At 39.3% G+C, this 14,298-nt stretch overlaps 1 protein-coding gene across 1 annotated transcript in view; it reads left to right on the top strand.

Moving 5' to 3' along the window:
- Positions 1 to 14,298, top strand: part of luzp2 (leucine zipper protein 2) — a 145,414-nt gene that overhangs the window by 80,622 nt on the left and 50,494 nt on the right. The window contains exon 5 of the mRNA XM_069165615.1: positions 4,552 to 4,614. Coding sequence (XP_069021716.1) covers positions 4,552 to 4,614 — 63 coding nt within the window. The remainder of the gene's footprint in view (positions 1 to 4,551; positions 4,615 to 14,298) is intronic.

Consider the following 14,298-nt stretch of genomic DNA (forward strand, 5'->3'; position numbering starts at 1 on the left):
ACACTCGTTACCCAGCAGCCAGCTCTCGCCTCCATCTCTCACCACCTAATCGAACCCCCCCCCCCCCCCCCCCCCCCCCCCGCACCCCTCTTATTTTGTTTGACCAAAAATCCAGAACCCAAAGATATTAAGTTTACGATCACAGGAAATAAATAAAAACAGCAAATCGTCAAATTCAAGGAGCTGAAACGAGTAAATTAATTTTGTGATGATCAAACAGTCAATTATTTCAAGTCATTTCAAATGTAATGATTTCCAAAAGCACTCTGCTTATATTCAACACACTTAACAAAGATGCAAAATGAGTGTAACTGAAACAATAACAACTTAAATACGTGTAAATCCAATAAGTGGCAATTTAGAATAAGATGATTTCAAAATGTGTGTTTGGATCTGGAAATCAATAATCAGACAGCTACATCCTGCTGTCAATATGCCGCATTCTCATGGCGGCAGCACATTGACACTTATATTTGGAAGAAGCGTTCAGTGTCAACAGAGAGGACTACCTTTGTTCCCTCGACTTATTACGACCAAAATATTTTAATTAGAGAACAAATTGAAAGAAATTGAACCGCTCATTAACTCAAATAAAGCTGCTGCACAGGTCCTTTTTTTCTACCACACAATATGAGGTATAATAAGCACGTGTACAAATGAGATTAATATTTTCTAATCGTTCTCACGTGTCTAAGAAAGGTTTTTGTTTCTGTTTTTTTTACACATTTAAAAAAAAGAAAAAGAAGAAAGCCGGGTAATCGGATTTTATTGCCAAAAATATTAAGGTTTAAATTAGATTATTTTACTGTGTGCAGCCCAAGGAAGACCAGTAGCTGCGGATGAAAATGCAAATAAATACAAATAAACTTGAAGCTGCTCTCTGGTGTCAGCCCGAGTTCGCTAGTGCAATTTAAACACAAATGTACATTAGTGTTTAGTCAATGGAGGGGTGCTATTGGAAGCTGTGTTAATGCATGTGCTCCATCTCACTGTATTGTCCCATATTTATATCCTCTCTTGTTCCGCCACCAAACTCCTTATCAACAAATCAGCACCAAGCCTGTCCGGCCGCTCTGACAGTTACAGCCCTGCAGGATTTTCAATATGCTGATGAAAAAGCTCGTCCTGTAATAGTTCCGGCTTCTCATGCGCAGTCACGACAGCTAATGTGCACCGTGACTTTACAATCGACAATCAAATCATCAGAGCTGTGAGATAAACAATAGTACGGTAACATTTCATGTGGCATTTCTGGCATTTTCCTTAGACCAGTGACAAATCCCAGCGTCTGAGTTTTATGGTTTGACTTTGACATTTATGTTCCGCTAAATGGTATTTATCTCCCCCACTGAGATTCAAGATTAAGAAGAACACCTCAGCAGCATGCAAATTCCCCACGAGTTCAACAAAACAATTAAATACTGTTTATGGTCTTTGATCTTCATTTAATTTCATCGGAAAACAAGGGATTCCAAAAATGCAAGAGAAAACTGGCATCAAGAGTGTTATTTCTTTCAAAAAGATTTACCGCTACTTCTGGTGTGCAGAAATCACATCATATTTCGAGAGTTGTAGGCGATACGATTTGAGCCAATCTCTATTTTAGGCAGTCTTCTGCATGAGGAAACTTTTTTTTATAAATATTTTTGCAAGCAAGACACCTCTCTAACTTCTTTCTTTAGAATCCTTCTGAAAATATAGAGATGTTGTGTAAAGCATAATAACCATGCTGCAATTTACAATTATCTTGAATAGCTTGTTTATTCAATAATATAATAATAAAATATTTCTAACTTGTCATTAGATATCTTCATAATATATATATATATATATATATATATTTTTTTTTTACAATGAATAGTAAAAATATAGACATTGAATTTCAGGCTCTGTGGACATCAGTCTGTTGTTCAGTCCACCACTTTGATCCAGACTGAAATATCTCAACAACTACACTGTCAATGGACTCGCTGTGAATATACAGATATTCATGGTGCCCTGAGGATTCACCACTGTTACATTAGTGCCACTGTGAGTTCAGCTTTTGTAGGTTTGAGTAAAATGTCTATTACTGTGAGATTAATAGATCTAAAATGTTGTACAGACATTCGTGTCCCTTTCAAGGCACCGAACTTTGTTTTTTGACTACATCAACGACATTCCCATCAGCCTCAGATGAACTCTGTTTACGTTACAACTGTCAGCAGGCTAATATGCTCAATTAAGATGGTGAGCATGGTAAACATTGAGAGCATGTTAGCGAACTGACATTAGTATTTAGCTCAAAGCACCATCGCGACTGTCTTTACTCTCACAAAGCCACTGGCATGGCTGAAGACTCTTCATTTTTCACTCTGAATTATGGAGCATCTTCTTCTTTTTTTTGTTTTTTTTTATGCATTTCCAATAAGTTCATAAACTAATTATTTTATCACTGCAGGATCAGTTTTGATCAAATGTTTCATTTAGTCGTCCTGCTCGGCAGTCCAACTGAACCGCTTAATTGTTTGATCACATATTAAAATCCATATACGGTAGAGCTAGGGGTAGCTGATTTGTGTGGCTAAAAACACATAAGGTAATGAAAACCATATCTTTCAGCTATGTGGCATTCAACGCGCTAAACTGCTACTCGAAGCCTAAGCGCTGCGGCCGGGATTTATTTATTTATTTTGTTTGTTTGTTTTGCTTTTTTTTAACCATTCCCCTGGGCTGTGGCGGTGACTGAAAGGCTCAAACATGAACCTTGATGTTATCATGCCCTGCTTGGGGATGGGAGTCAACTGTTGAGGCTTGGTTTACTGTTCCCCGGGGTGTATACCTGGCATCAGGTCACCAGCCCATGAATCTTTTCCTCTTTGTCCTCGGGACTATCTCGATGACCTCTCTCAAGGACACGCAACGTTTAAAAAGCCCTTTTTTTTTTTTTTTAGAGCAGAAAAAAAACAGAGAGAGACGAAACCTTGACCTATCTATCTCACACACACACAGGGATTTCTTTGGTTTAGATAATGTGGCAGCCCATGGCAGCAGTTTTCCATCTGCAGTTGGTGTTTGAACCTCTGTCTGGCTGCTACAGAGCGCACAAACACACGCCACAGGCCCGAGCCGGCAAGACATGCTGAGCTCATGATAAAAGGATTGCGATAAACAAAGATATCATTGTAACCCGTGATAAGCATATGGGCTATTAAATCAGGCACGCAGTGGAAAATAGTCAGCCGCTCTCTGCAGGTATAAATGCCTCGGCGCTTCGCATGTTCCCGCAATCAGAGAGTCTCCCATGAAACATTTCAGGTCCCTTGTTATGCTAAACTAACTTTTGTAAGACGTGAGAGAAATATTATATGTGACAGAAGTAAAAAAGCTTTTCAGTCGTGACGGGTGGCCGGCTGGAAAAGTGAGAAACTGCGGTTTAAAATTTCACGACAGCGAAGGGCCTCTGTGCTGCCGTCAGTTTATAAGGAACTTCAGTTATTGCCTGAAAGTAAACTTTACCAACACTGCTCATACTGGTTTCATTAAAAACACTAAATCAGATGCTGACAGTTATTTTCCTTAAACATTCAGTACACTTAACTGTCGCATAAAAGCAGTCTCGACCGGCCTTTTTTTTTAATTAATTTTTTTATGCGATGACTAACAACCCGACTAAAGGTTGAACAAGGATGCTCTTCCTTTCTCTGTTGTATAGCTTTATTTTTCTCTATTTTCTCAGGGGCAGTGACAATGATTGAATCTGACCTTTGATGTTATCATGGTCTGCTTGGGGATGTGAGTCAACTGATGTGGTCTAGTTTCCAGTTCCCTGGGGTACCTCGCTACAAAGTGGGGAAAGAAATGTGACTTTGAATTTTACAAAAGGAAATATTTTGTCAATATATGAGCGATAACATTAGCTTCATGATAATACCCTGAAATATAAAATATGAATCAAGATCGGCAATAGAGGTTTAAGGGTGAGAAAGGCCACATTTTATATTTGTATTAATGTCAACAAATCCACTACAAAGTACACCACCAACTATTGATTCTACCATTAAGTCCTGCCTGTGGAGCAAAACCTGATTTGTAATTTATTCCACTGAGTCAGAGCTCCATTGTTGTTCAAAAACCATAAAAAAAAAAAAACACATCAGCGGCCACACTGTTGCAGTGACATGTTCTTTCATTACCATTGAATGTGTGATATTGCAAATGTGTAGTCATCCGTGGGTGAAATTGCTCCCCCTCTAGAATTACTTTTCAATCCGCTTTGCCAAAATGTACATTTGCCCATTAGTTTGAGGAGATTATTTAGCATTTATTTTAATAAAGGTGTACATTTGTGACCCATTTTTAAAAGATTTATGGAGTCGGTAGGAACAAACGAGCTTGCGGCTGCGATTCAGACACCGAATCGCCCTCGTTCAATGCAATTAATGACATATATACTGCTTAAATGGGTACACTTAACAGCCATAGCCTTCATTAAATGATTAACAAATACACATGCATGCTGGGCTTTCAGTTTGATCGTCTTTCTGTTGTCCTTTTTTTTTTTGTCTTCAGATTAAATTTCTGAAAGTGGAGATGGAGAAAAAGACCAAAATCATCAAGGATTTACAGCAAGAGGTGAGTCATCAAAATATCATGCGAGGCTGGTTTGAGTCACACTTATAGATTCAGGAGCTATATGTAACCACGGAGGTATAAATTCAGTCTAATTTACTCGTCAGGAAACCACTTCCCCGGCCTTGTCTCCCTCCGATTCCTTTAATGATCTGTGTTTGGCAAATGCCTCCTGACAATCCCACGGGGAGAGCTTGTTGCTCTCAATCAAACGTGGACATACGCTGGCATGAATATGTCTATTTCACCGAGTACTTTGTAAACACTGCAATGTGTCTTTGATCACGACTTGCGATCAGGACTGCCTCGGCTCGCGCTGGTTGGGAAATTGGTCTCTCTTCTTCCGCGATGGGTTTTTCTCCCTGCATGGTTGTTTAACATCAGTGAAAAATAGTTCATCTAAAAAGAAGCTTTTTTTTCATTTTGATTCTGAGGGTCTGACACCAAACTCTGACGTTTACGGCTGATGCCTCAGACAGCTGGGAAAAAAAAAAAAAAAGTTCTGCTAGCAAACACAATTGTAGCTGTACTGAAAATATGTGACACCACATTATCTGCCGTTTGTCTTGTTATCTGTAGGAAATCAAAACCATACAGAAACTACATCTACAAATAGGATCAAAACAACACGGGCCCATTATATGTTACAGCTACATAGGCAACAGCTGCCTTTAAAGGTGTTTGTGCCTCGTGAGTTGGATGGTGACATTATTATTTTTACCCATAGTTGTCTGTCAACTATGTAACATGAAAGAAAAAAAATAGCGGGAAGAAAATGTCCAAATAAAACTAGTCAATGGAGGACCAGAACGGTGACAAATGAAAAGACATCATGTAACGCCAGACACTAAATTGATTTCACTGAATTTTATAGATATGGATGACCTTCAACTCCATACAGTGTGTGATATTGGAAAAGGTCTGCTTCCGAACGACGTATTTTATACCATTTTTGACTCAGATTGGAATCCAGAACTAAATTTAAACTCATCGTTAGTGGTTAAGCCTTTGAGATGATTCTCTCGTCATCTGAAACTTTAATGACAAAACTTAATAATTAACTTCCAAGCAACATACATGTCTTTGTGACAAGAGATCATAAGATGTTGCGCCTTGTACATAGCAGCTATTAAAATGTTCCGTTTACAGTTAAAAAGGCTGTATAGGCACATAATGCTCTGTAATGGCACCTATGAGCTCAGTGCTGTCGTTTTCCTTTTCTCCGTTTTGGTCTGCAGGCAGCCATTTAATCACATCACGAGATCATGAGAAAGGATGATGAAGAGATGCTGAAAATTACAACGCCATATTGCTCACTGGTGCAATGGGGAAAGTGTTTTTTCGCCAGATGTTCAAATTAATTTGAGACCAATTTTGACTGAACTCTGCTTTGGTAGCACGAGCAAGTGCTTCAAATAAAGAACCAAACATTGACATAATGACATCAATTTACTGCCATCCAGCTGGTTAGAGACGTACCTGCCAGAGCGCGACTTTCTGTGGATTTTTCAGACGTGCATGTAGACAACACAGTGGACAACAAAAGAATTTGATTCATTATTCTGTTATACTGGCCTGCCTCGGGATGCAAAAATGTTCATAGTTTTACATTTCTCAATCTTAAATTGTGTCTAAACCACCACATGTTCCAATCATAACATGTAGTGTGCTGCTCCTAAATGTGGGATGTTTGACCTGGAGCTTTTGTGTGTGTGTGTGTGTGTGTGTCACACACGAACGTGATGGATAATATTTGAACGAATCAGACACACACACTGAATCTCAAGTGCATTCAGGTCGTGTCCGAATCCACCTCTGCTAGTTTAACAGCGGCGAATCTGAACACAAAGTAAGATGCATGGTTCAGAGGGGTTGTACTCCGTCTATTCATTAATCAAAGTTTTTTTGGGGGGGTGGGGCAAAACATGAAATAAACGAATCAGAGTGTCAACTCCCATTTCCTTTAAGGGCCAGGTGCAGTTTAATCTTGACAGATTGTGATTATAACGGCTCATTTTCCAAGTTGTAAAAACGAACGCTCGAATCCTTTTGCATGTTTGTTAGTTTAATCACATTATGAAATTATAACACTTGGTCATTTTATAGGTTCCTACTGGGTTCTGTGAAGTTTTTGACTCTGAACATACTCCCTGCTTTCCTGACCAAACATTTAGATCTGGTTTACTGACCTGATTCTTCCCAAAATATAATAAGCGGAGTCCATTTAAAAGCAATGGAGGTTCTTATATTTCAGTGATACTGTATGGGAGGCAAAATCTGGAACCAAATACCTTGATTTGTGCTTGCAATGTTACCAAAATGCATCTTCACCGTCACCCACCCGTTGTGACATCTATCCTTTCTAATATCTCATTCTGTTGCACAGTCACTTCCCCGGTGAGCCGACATGACAGCGACATATCCCGGGATCTGTTATCCTCGTCCACTACAGAAACAGACATAACATCTAAAGTAGATAAGACTTCAAACATTGTGTCGTAGGTGCTTTAAGAAGGTAATTTCTGAGGTAGTAGGACATTTCAATGAATGTTATCTATTGAGTTTGTTCTCACCTGCTAAACTCCATGCGGGGCTAATCGGCAGTAAATGAGACACTTCTATAATCAGTTAAGTGATTTTCACTGCAGGAGCTCGCGCAAGTCGGCAAAATTGTGCAGCAGATACATTTTAACTGACTAAATGACCCATAAAGACGGCCATGGTTTGACTTTGTGATGAACAATTAGAGAAGCCTTTACTCTTAAACAACATCTTTATTTGGAAATAAATCCAAGGCACTGACGCCGAGGCATGAAAATGATCCAACGTTGGTTTACAATTGGTGCAGCTTCCGTAGGAGTTCCTGTTATTACATGTTATGATCCCGGGCCTCCTGCTAAACCGCATTACCATAAGCCAATCACCAACGTACACACTAATCTTGCCAAAACAAAGAGCTAGTAAAACAGCTTTGCCAACTGTTAGACTGGAATTGGAGTTAACTGAACTGCATTGAAGAGACTCAAAAAATAAGCAGCACTTTTCTTTCGGTGGAATTTCCGTGTAAATGCTTTTTCACACCAGCTGAAGCAGCGTTAAGGTTATTTACTCAGATTTACACTGCAGGCAGGAGGACGAGGCAGCGGCAAAACTATTTTACATCGACCCTGTTGCTCCGCTACGAGTGTCTCATTGTTGACATTTTGAGGTTTGCCTTTTTCCTCTTCCCGATCTACATGTCCTAGAAAATATCTCCGTAGGTTTCGAGAGCCTTTTATAATAAGATACGGTAGGGGTCACTTGAGGTCAATAGAAGTCTGGGAACTCCACTGACATCTGTGCCACTGTGACATTTAAGTCATGACTGCATGTGGGGAATCATGAGAAACATTTCCCTGCATCTAATACGCTTGTGTGTAAATTCTGCATGCAGAAACCCAAAGGTCAAAATGTTCAAGCATTATCATTTTTCTACCACTCTCCTCGGTGACAGACCAACCTCAATTTGTAACTACTGTATGCTACTATAACCTCCAGCATGTTTTTTTTCTGGAAGTTACTGTTTCATTAATATTGTGATTTGACCTTGAGTTCTTTGTTTTTATACAAGTCGTTACTCATTTGTGGGGGGTTTTCTTAGTTACCATATTAAGGAGATCAATGATTTCCACCAGAAGCAGATAGAAGATACAACGCACTCCGTGTAAGCAGCTCAAACTTAAAGTATTATTTTCTCTTTTGAGAAATAAACTTTTAATGAGTGACTGCATGGATTACATCACCATGTGCCTACTATTTTATGTTGATCATTAGTCTAGGAATAATTTACCCTGAGTTTCCAGTTTATTAGGTGCTCCAATTTAAAACTAATGCAGTCTAATGTAGCAACCCCGGAATAAATTCTAGCTTCTAACGTATTTCAATTCGTCAAACTTTTTTCAACCATGTACGTGGTCAACAACCTGTTTACGAGTGAGATCTAGCCATGACAGCAGCTTCTCACCTTCAGATGAAGTAATACAACATCAGGCATCAGGCACTCTGATAAAACAACACTAAAAACAAGTTGAGAGAACGTGTGAAGGTTCAAGGAAAACACAAGGTACAGAACAATTGTCAGTTTTAAAGAAGCTAAAATAAGCTAAAAAAAAAACCCAGAAACAATTCTCAAAGGATTGGCTTTGAGTTCTTTAATTTCTTTCTGCAAACTATTCCAAGTGACTTAAGCAGAAAACATGAAAGCCTTTCCCATCTCCGCTCGTATGCCACGAAGCGACAGCAGATGTGTGTTTAGTGATCTATCATTGCGATTGGAGGATGCTCTGTTTGTGCTTTGGAAAGGTTGATTGAGGCGTGTCATGAAAACCTCCTACAACATGAATCACTTGCCGGCTGTTGATTGAGTGAATCGTACACTGTGGAGACAATCAGCAAACATTTCTCTCAGAAACCTCAAAGTAGAAAACAGAAACACTGTTTTTTTTGTTTTTTTTTATAGTTAAATGGAGAACAAATTAACACATTTCTATTGGTCAGTATTAGCCATTAATATTTCTTTGAAAACATGTCACAAGATACTAAACATACAGATATTCTAAGGATCTGGAGCCTCTTCCAACGGCACCTCTTTGACGACTTATACCAGGCTGACACTATGTTAGTCACCCTACTAGAAGCAATGGCTAAGTTATAAATAAGAAAAAAATATCTGCATCTAATTACTAAAGGATCAATCAATATGTGAGCAATATGCTAAGAAATAAATCCAACAACGCACAGTGATATCTCTGCTGTTGTGTTTTTGACTGCTCTTACGATAAAATTTCCAGTCCTCTTAATTTGAGGCCCAGACGACCGAGCAGAAATTGTGTCCAAGACAACGCAGAACCTTCGTAAAGTGATCTTGGGACCAAGACCACTCTTCATTACTACAAAAATAATAAAGGGGAATACAATTTTCATGACAAGGCTGACAGTAATATATGTAAAGTCAACAAGTTCCATTGTTTATACCAGTATTAGGTTTTAAAATGTGTTTGCGTGTCGCATATCCCTGTGAGTCGGGTTGTGGCGTCAGTGGGGAAGCTTTACGGCTGCAATGACTGTGAAGTCATTATCAGTGATTTGCTTCCAGGGCTTATTATGAGCATTTTGAAGGAAAATGATTTACAGGCCGACTTGGATCCTGCTGGGATTCATCAGGTTCTCACGGAGCATTATAATAGACTTCTTTTGCCACACACTCGGCTCCTTGCTGCTGATGCTGATGTTTTTTTATTTTAAAATGGCTTCCCGTCATTGTCTTCTTCCTTTCATGTCATCCCGATGTAATTTCACCGGCTAAATGGCAGGAAGAAGAAGAAAAAAAAAATCACACACCAGGACATTTACTGGATCTCTCTGATACTTTTACCTGAAAAAAAAAGAAGTGACAAGAAACTGAAGTAGGCAGAAAATGGAAATTGCATCATTATGTGTGTTGAACGGGACGAAGACAAAGCAGATGAAACCACTGAAGTTCATAGAGGCTTAATGTTATGGTCCAGCAAACTATGCAGCTCTCGTTTTAGAAGAACTTCAGATTGATACCATATGCTCTCCTGTTATGAGCATCAAAAAGAGATAAAGGGAAAATATTAAAAGTCACTTGTATTGCACTTTAACGTGATTTAGGCACAGTAGAATACATAGAGCTAACTGTTGTGAGCATTTTTCTTAATATTCAGACTTTAAATGCCCACATGTTTCAGCCTCATGCAAAATAAACTTTAATAATTACCCATTTTTTTGGTTACTTCTCCACACAACAGCTGCATGTCATTACTGCCTCCACGCTGATCCACCTGAACACTATTCAACCGCTGAATAGCCACTGCATTAACACAAAGAGGCTCTCAACGCCATCCAGACTCTATTAGAGCTAATTTCACACATGCCGTCGCTGATACACATTAAGAGCCAAAGTCTGCTGATAAAAATGGAGTTTTAAGTGAAATGGGGTGAGACGGAAGATGACATGCGTTGTCACTTTTTGCACTGAACAGACAGGCGAAATGGAGCCTGATCGATTGCACCCACATATCTGAGACAGCAGACCTGACTTGTTACGCAAGAGCGATGATTGACTTGTCATCCAGCAAGAATAACAGTGTTTTTGTCGTAAATGGAAGGGGCCCAGTTTGATGGCAGGAATAGATTAAAGTGCAGTAAAATGTAATGAAAGTACACAGTTACCTAAGTGTGTACGTTGATGGCAATCTCTCACAAATTGCACACACAAATGTGTGATGGTGTGTTATGCTTTAAAATAAGTGGAAAATAATGATCATTACTTACCTGACCTCATCATGACCTTGAATGAATATTGAGTTTTGGGTTTCTTTTAGCAATTTTGGACATGATTAAACGCTGGAGCCCAGTTTTTCCAGGTTGCGACCCCTTAAAACAGAATAATGCCTGTTTTCCCTCGAGGGAGCAGGTTGCATATTTCTAGAAAATGGAAAGAGTTGACCCTCAAAGTAATTTCTCATTCCCCAAATAATCTATTTAAATAATGTTTGGAGACATGAGGACTTGAAGCTCCTGTATTTTATACTTTTACAATGTTTTATTTGCAGTGTTGATATTAATAAGATATTTGAGTAGTTTTCCCTACCAAAAACCATCTTTATATAGTTTTACATCTCTCCGAAGCTTCTCTTTGGAGCTCTACCAAAAACGTACTGTTTTGTTTTTCCACACTATATAGCGATATAGTGTACACATGATTTACTTTGAAAGCACTAATGCAAAGTAACAACTAAAAACTACCATATTGTATTAAGACTTTTCCAAAGGGGCCCAGATGCCAGGATGGTATGAGCATTTTGATAAGATGCAAATTAAATCAAAACAGCAGATCCATGTGTCTTAGGTTGCCATGGCAATATGCAAATGTGGCAGACAGTCCAAAAGTAACATTAGGATGTCACAGCAATAAAACAATATGTTTGAGCCAGTTGAGCCCCTTTTCAACCCTGATCCCAAAATAGAGCAGCAGCCATGTTCAGCCCAACAAGAAGCCAAATGAGATGTGTTTGACTAATAACTGTAAATCACTCATCAAAGGTGTCACGAGGTGAGAGCAGGTGTCTCTATTCTGATGGTTTTAAACGAGATAAAAAAAAATCTAACGTTTGCGTGTCGGTAAATATGATCAAATTTTTCGGAAAAACAACAACAAATGAGCAGTCAGCAGCAATTGATGATATTTCTACGAGCTGATGTAAGACAACCCCCCACAATCAGCAACTATTGAGTAACAGACTCCTTATTTAGAGTTGCCTTTAACTTGAAGATAAATAAAATGAATGAGGCTTTGATTTGAAAACTTCAGCCAGGTATGAAAATGTATCTAAACACAAACCTGGGCAAATTAAATTTGAGGGCAGATGTGTATATCCACCCCGCTAGTTCACTGTCAGACCTTCTTGTTTTCTCTTTCGCATAATTGTTCTTTTTCATGCAGAGACCGAACTCATACTTTCAATTTATGTCAACGTGTTTATTTCACACACAGTTTTTTTCGGGGTTACAGATATAAAAGAGGAAACATAAAGTCTACAGGATTTTGATACCACCGAGCAGCACGTTTATTACCTGCAGTGAATTTAAAACACAACGTCTGTGATCCATTTTAGGCTGCAAACTTTATCATCAGTAGCAGAGGCTGCTGTGCTGAAGATGTGTTCTGACACTGATGTTTGTCCATTCATTATCGGCAGGGCCGCTTTTGCAATAGATGACGTCAGGATGAGTAATTTCGTGATCCACTCTGCACTCACTTTTCTAATCCTGTGTTGTTTTTTTTAATTAGAACTGATAACCCACAGCTGGGGAATTTGCAAAGATAGTTGAGACTTATTAAAAGCCTGAGTGAGGACTTCTTTTTTTTATTCCGTGCATTGAATTTGTCCATAACACAATGAGCAAATCTAGCAGAGTCAGTGAGAAGAAAAGGGTTATTTAGACAACCTTCAAATCAGGAAGTACAGTAATTCTGCCCTCGCTTGTCTGTAATGAAATCTGAAGTGGGAAGTAAACCGGAAAAGCACAATGTGTAAGCTCGGTCTCTCATACTAACAGGAGGGCGTGTTCCTTCTGGGACACAGAGGGCGGTATGTATTAAATCTGCATTTCCTCCCAATACTGCCAAAGTGCTGTAATATGCAGAAAGATAAATTGCGGCTCCTGTCTGTGAAATAGCAAGTACAGCTATTTTGTTTTATTTACAGGTGATATTTCTCATTTCCAGACTCCCCCATGTATCATTCTTATAGCCTGAGATTGTGCAATTAGTTTGAAACCGTAAACCATTTTCAAACTACATTAGAAATCACAGACACAAGTCTCTAATCTATTGTCGTACAAGTGCAGCAGAGGGTTGCTACCTCCATAATGAATTGTGTCCAAAATATCTCCACATTTAGCAGCACCCGCTGTTCCAAAATGTATGCTGCTATAAAACCACATGGGATGCTGTCACTGTCAGCTTTTCAATCTTTTGCCATTCGTTTCCATTGTGTGACAGTCAGAAGGGACATAAACAAGAACTCCTTTTTATTTTTCTGTCTGTGGCAGCTAACAGTAAACCATCACAACCAGAAATATCCTAAAACCAACAGACACAGAGTTCTTCGATGAAAGTTAGTGTGACTCCCCGTCTGTACAGCTGTTCAATATATATTTCGACTACAGTAGCTAAAAATGAACAGGGATGTTCATATATGCTAATTGCAGCAAACCTTAAATATTTGGTGATAACCTGGCCAGTCGACATAAATTCTGGTTAAAAGATGGTGAAAGAGCTTCGGTTTTTAGGTGTCTGGATTACATATAAGGTGGTTACACATCAGCAGTCTGTATCTGGAATGCATTCTTATTCCCAGTGTGTCAAATGATGACGTTCCAAGGTGCTTTACATTTGGCTACCCAACATGACATAGTTGTGGTGAGGAAAAGCTCATGGTTGAGGTTAAATGTGACCGTCACCTTTTGGTTGGGGTGAGGCCATAGACTGTATATAAAAGTGGACGTATCTTCCGGGTCTGAAGAATTAGGCCGATGCGGAAGTGCCTAAAGTTGCAATACCACAAAGTGCCACTAGAGGTTGGCCCCAAAAAGCCTTGGACCCCATAGACTCCCATTCAACTTCTCTCAGAAAATTCGAAGTCAATAACAATTTTTCCACGAGTTATTTTGGTTTTGCCATCTAAAGTCACTCCTTCTTATTAGTTTTTATTGCAGTCCATCTGAAAATTATCCCGTCATTAATTCAAAAATAAGCTTCAAAAAGCCGCGTCTGTTTGACAGGCCTGTGGTGCAGTCAGGTTCCAAATGTGGTCACTTTCAGCTGCGAACAGCTCGGGACTAGCAAGATGACGCCGGCCAAAATCTGAACTCGAGGCTTCATAACGGCCGTTCCCAAACCAACGGGTGACGTCAGTGTTGGTTCCCGTTTGGGCTCGGCACAAAAACTACTTGGTTAGAGTTTGGAAAAGATCCTCGCACCATACCATGTCTCAGACGCCAAAGGGCTCCTGCTGCGTATCTCTGACGCGAACGGCTGTGAAAAAACATCAGTATGTGACGCCCTGGGCATGAGAACAGGCTGGTATTTCTATATTTAGCACATCAACAGGCGTTAAG

Source organism: Embiotoca jacksoni, unplaced genomic scaffold, assembly GCF_022577435.1.
Source record: "Embiotoca jacksoni isolate LCO1_2020_lvr unplaced genomic scaffold, fEmbJac1.0.p SCAF_35, whole genome shotgun sequence".
In the NCBI taxonomy this organism is placed as follows: Eukaryota; Metazoa; Chordata; class Actinopteri; family Embiotocidae; genus Embiotoca; species Embiotoca jacksoni.